This window comes from Helicoverpa armigera, chromosome 21 (assembly GCF_030705265.1).
Source record: "Helicoverpa armigera isolate CAAS_96S chromosome 21, ASM3070526v1, whole genome shotgun sequence".
NCBI classification, from domain to species: Eukaryota; Metazoa; Arthropoda; class Insecta; order Lepidoptera; family Noctuidae; genus Helicoverpa; species Helicoverpa armigera.
In genome coordinates, this window is record NC_087140.1 from 1497496 (window position 1) to 1501387 (window position 3892).

A 3892-nucleotide genomic window follows, 5' to 3' on the forward strand; every position below is an offset into this window, starting at 1 on the left:
AACCTGGCCTGGCCTGGCCTGGCCTGGCCTGGCCTGGCCTGGCTGGCCTGGCCTGGCCTGGCCTGGCCTGAGCCTGGCCTGGCCTGGCCTGGCTGGCCCACCTGGCCTGGCCTGGCCTGGCCTGGCCTGGCCTGGCCTGACTGGCCAGCCTGGCCTGGCCTGTAACCTGAACCTGGCCTGGCCTGGCCTGGCCTGGCCTCCTGGCCCTCCTGGCCTGGCCTGGCCTAACCTGGCCTCAACCTGGCCTGGCCTGGCCAACCTGGCCACAACCTAACCTGGCCTGGCCTGGCCTCAAGCCTGGCCACAAACCAACCTACCTGGCCCTCCTCCTGGCCTGGCCTGGCCTGGCCTGCAGCCTGGCCTGGCCTGGCTGGCTGGCCTGGCCTGGCCCCTGGCCTGGCCTGGCCTGGCCTGGCCTGGCCTGGCCTGGCCTGGCCTGGCCTGGCCCAACCAACCTGGCCAACCTGGCCTGGCCTGACCTGGCCTGGCCTGGCCTGGCCAACCTACCTCAACCTAACCCCTAACCTGAACCTGGCCTGGCCTGGCCCTGGCCTGGCCTAACCTGCCTGGCCTGGCCAACCTGGCCTGGCCTAACCTGGCCTGGCCTGCCTGGCCTGGCCTGGCCTGGCCCAACCTGGCCTCAACCTGGCCTGGCCTGGCCTGGCCTGGCCTCAACCTGGCCTGGCCTGGCCTGGCCTGGCCTGGCCTGGCCTGGCCCCACAACCTGGCCTGGCCTGGCCTGGCCTGGCCTGGCCAACCTGGCCTGGCCTGGCCTGGCCTGGCCAACCTGGCCTGGCCTGGCCAACTGCAAGCCTGGCCTGGCCTGGCCTGGCCTGGCCCTGGCCTGGCCTGGCCTGAACTGGCCTGGCCTGGCCTGGCCTGGCCTGGCTGGCCTGGCCCCTGGCCTGGCCTGGCCTGGCCCACCTGGCCTGGCCTGGCCTGGCCTGGCCTGGCCTGGCCTGGCCTGAAGCCTGGCCTGGCCTGGCCTGGCCTGGCCTGGCCTGGCCTGGCCTGGCCTGGCCTGGCCTGGCCTGGCCTGGCCTGGCCTGGCCTGGCCTGGCCTGGCCTGGCTGGCTGGCCTGGCCTGGCCTGGCCTGGCCTGGCCTGGCCTGGCCTGGCCTGGCCTGGCCTGGCCTGGCCTGGCCTGGCCTGGCCTGGCCTGGCCTGGCCTGGCCTGGCCTGGCCTGGCCTGGCCTGGCGGCCTGGCCTGGCTGGCCTGGCTGGCCTGGCCTGGCCTGGCCTGGCCTGGCCTGGCCTGGCCTGGCCTGGCCTGGCCTGGCCTGGCCTGGCCTGGCCTGGCCTGGCCTGGCCTGGCCTGGCCTGGCCTGGCCTGGCCTGGCCTGGCCTGGCCTGGCCTGAGCCTGGCCTGGCCTGGCCTGGCCTGGCCTGGCCTGGCCTGGCCTGGCCTGGCCTGGCCTGGCCTGGCCTGGCCTGGCCTGGCCTGGCCTGGCCTGGCCTGGCCTGGCCCACCTGGCCTGGCCTGGCCTGGCCTGGCCTGGCCTGGCCTGGCCTGGCCTGGCCTGGCCTGGCCTGGCCTGGCCTGGCCTGGCCTGGCCTGGCCTGGCCTGGCCTGGCCTGGCCTGGCCTGGCCTGGCCTGGCCTGGCCTGGCCTGGCCTGGCCTGGCCTGGCCTGGCCTGGCCTGGCCTGGCCTGGCCTGGCCTGGCCTGGCCTGGCCTGGCCTGGCCTGGCCTGGCCTGGCCTGGCCTGGCCTGGCCTGGCCTGGCCTGGCCTGGCCTGGCCTGGCCTGGCCTGGCCTGGCCTGGCCTGGCCTGGCCTGGCCTGGCCTGGCCTGGCCTGGCCTGGCCTGGCCTGGCCTGGCCTGGCCTGGCCTGGCCTGGCCTGGCCTGGCCTGGCCTGGCCTGGCCTGGCCTGGCCTGGCCTGGCCTGGCCTGGCCTGGCCTGGCCTGGCCTGGCCTGGCCTGGCCTGGCCTGCCTGGCCTGGCCTGGCCTGGCCTGGCCTGGCCTGGCCTGGCCTGGCCTGGCCTGGCCTGGCCTGGCCTGGCCTGGCCTGGCCTGGCCTGCCTGGCCACAGCCTGGCCTGGCCTGGCCTGGCCTGGCCTGGCCTGGCCTGGCCTGGCCTGGCCTGGCCTGGCCTGGCCTGGCCTGGCCTGGCCTGGCCTGGCCTGGCCTGGCCTGGCCTGGCCTGGCCTGGCCTGGCCTGGCCTGGCCTGGCCTGGCCTGGCCTGGCCTGGCCTGGCCTGGCCTGGCCTGGCCTGGCCTGGCCTGGCCTGGCCTGGCCACAGCCTGGCCTGGCCTGGCCTGGCCTGGCCCTGGCCTGGCCTGAACCTGGCCTGGCCTGGCCTGGCCTGGCCTATGGCCTGGCCTAACCTGGCCTGGCCTGGCCTGGCCTCCTCAACCTAACCTAACCTAACCTAACCTAACCTAACCTGGCCTAACCTAACCTAACCTAACCTAACCTAACCTAACCTAGCCTAACCTAACCTAACCTAACCTAACCTAACCTAACCTAACCTAACCTAACCTAGCCTAACCTAACCTAACCTAACCTAACCTAACCTAACCTAACCTAACCTAACCTAACCTAACCAGTCTGCTGGCAGCCACCACCGAGCGCCACGTTTTCCACGCTCCGTTGCTAAAATCGTTAAAATAGGTTTTTTCGCGTAAATATACAAGTGTTGTATATCCAAGTACGCGTCTCAGTGAGGAGAACACAATAGTGAAAACCGCCCGGAAATCGGAGAAAGTGCGTGAAAGTTGTGCTCAAAAAACCGTGATTTTTGGTGTTTTTGTGAAACGCTGCGTAAACCAGATCGACGACCCCCCACTTTTTTGGGGTCAAAACAACCGGCTTGACAGGCCCCGTCCACTGGACACCATCCGGGATTTTCCGGCGAAAATCGCCGACGTAATCCCGGAAAAACATCTACCACGTGCCACATGGTTTTACTTCCAGCACAGCTGGAAAGGCGTGTCTTATATCAAAAGACGCGTCTTTGAAAGGCGAGTCTCCTGGCAGCCGGATCAAGACCATCGGACCACCCTGGACGGAGTTACAGCCCCTCAAAGGTCGAAAAATTTAGTACTATTTTCAGTGCCATTTTCCCGCAAAATAAGATCGACGACCCCCCAATTTTACACTACTATTATATGAGAGACTACCTTAACTTTAATTTCCCAAATTTTCAGATTTTTCGGCCCGGTAGTTAAGTCAAAATTGAAATTTTAAACAACAGTATATTTTCCAAAATCTTTACTTTCGAAATTAAAACCCCCCCCTATTAATCAAATTCAAAAAACTTATTTCAAAATTGTAGTTCAGTTAGCCCTTTATCGGACTATAACACCAAAATTTATTTTAACTTATTTTTTAAATAAAAACAAACCACTTTGCGGTTGTTGCGGGAGGGTGGCACGGAGAACACCCCTCAGAAGAGGGTGAAGACGTGGTTGCGCGCAGACGCAAATTAGATTTTAAGATAGTTAAGACTCTAAGCTATAAGCTAGTTTTTAGTTTGAAATTTTTGGAGTGTTTTTCGAGTCGCTAGACTTTTTGATAACTTTGTTTACAAGCGGCATCAACCGCAAAACAAGGTTATCTACGAGATCGCGAATCGAAAATCGACTTCCAAAATAACAAAAAATTCTCATCTTCAAATATACCATTGTAAAGGGCTTGGCGAAAAACCAACCCCCACGTCGAAAAAATTTACATAAACACCCTGGAACAGGGTAGAAATCAGCCCTAAAGTTACAAGTCTTAACTTAACCATAGGGGTTAAATGTTTAAATATTATTCGGATGATCTTACCCAAAAACCCTCGTTATAAACACTGCAACCCTAATAAATAGACCTCTTCAATAATTAAATTTAAATAACACGCCCCGGCTTAAAATTCGATTTCTTTTTATGTTTATGTTAGGGTAGTT

At 62.6% G+C, this 3892-nt stretch overlaps 1 protein-coding gene across 1 annotated transcript in view; it reads right to left on the reverse strand.

The window, feature by feature from the left end:
• Positions 1-2996, reverse strand: part of LOC135118322 (uncharacterized) — a 3832-nt gene extending 836 nt beyond the window's left edge. Inside the window, exons 1-5 of the mRNA XM_064039955.1 lie at positions 2913-2996; positions 1960-2094; positions 563-711; positions 318-494; positions 102-259 (exon numbers count right to left, since the gene is read on the reverse strand). Coding sequence (XP_063896025.1) covers positions 102-259; positions 318-494; positions 563-711; positions 1960-2094; positions 2913-2996 — 703 coding nt within the window. The remainder of the gene's footprint in view (positions 1-101; positions 260-317; positions 495-562; positions 712-1959; positions 2095-2912) is intronic.
• Between the last annotated feature and the right edge of the window lie 896 nt (positions 2997-3892).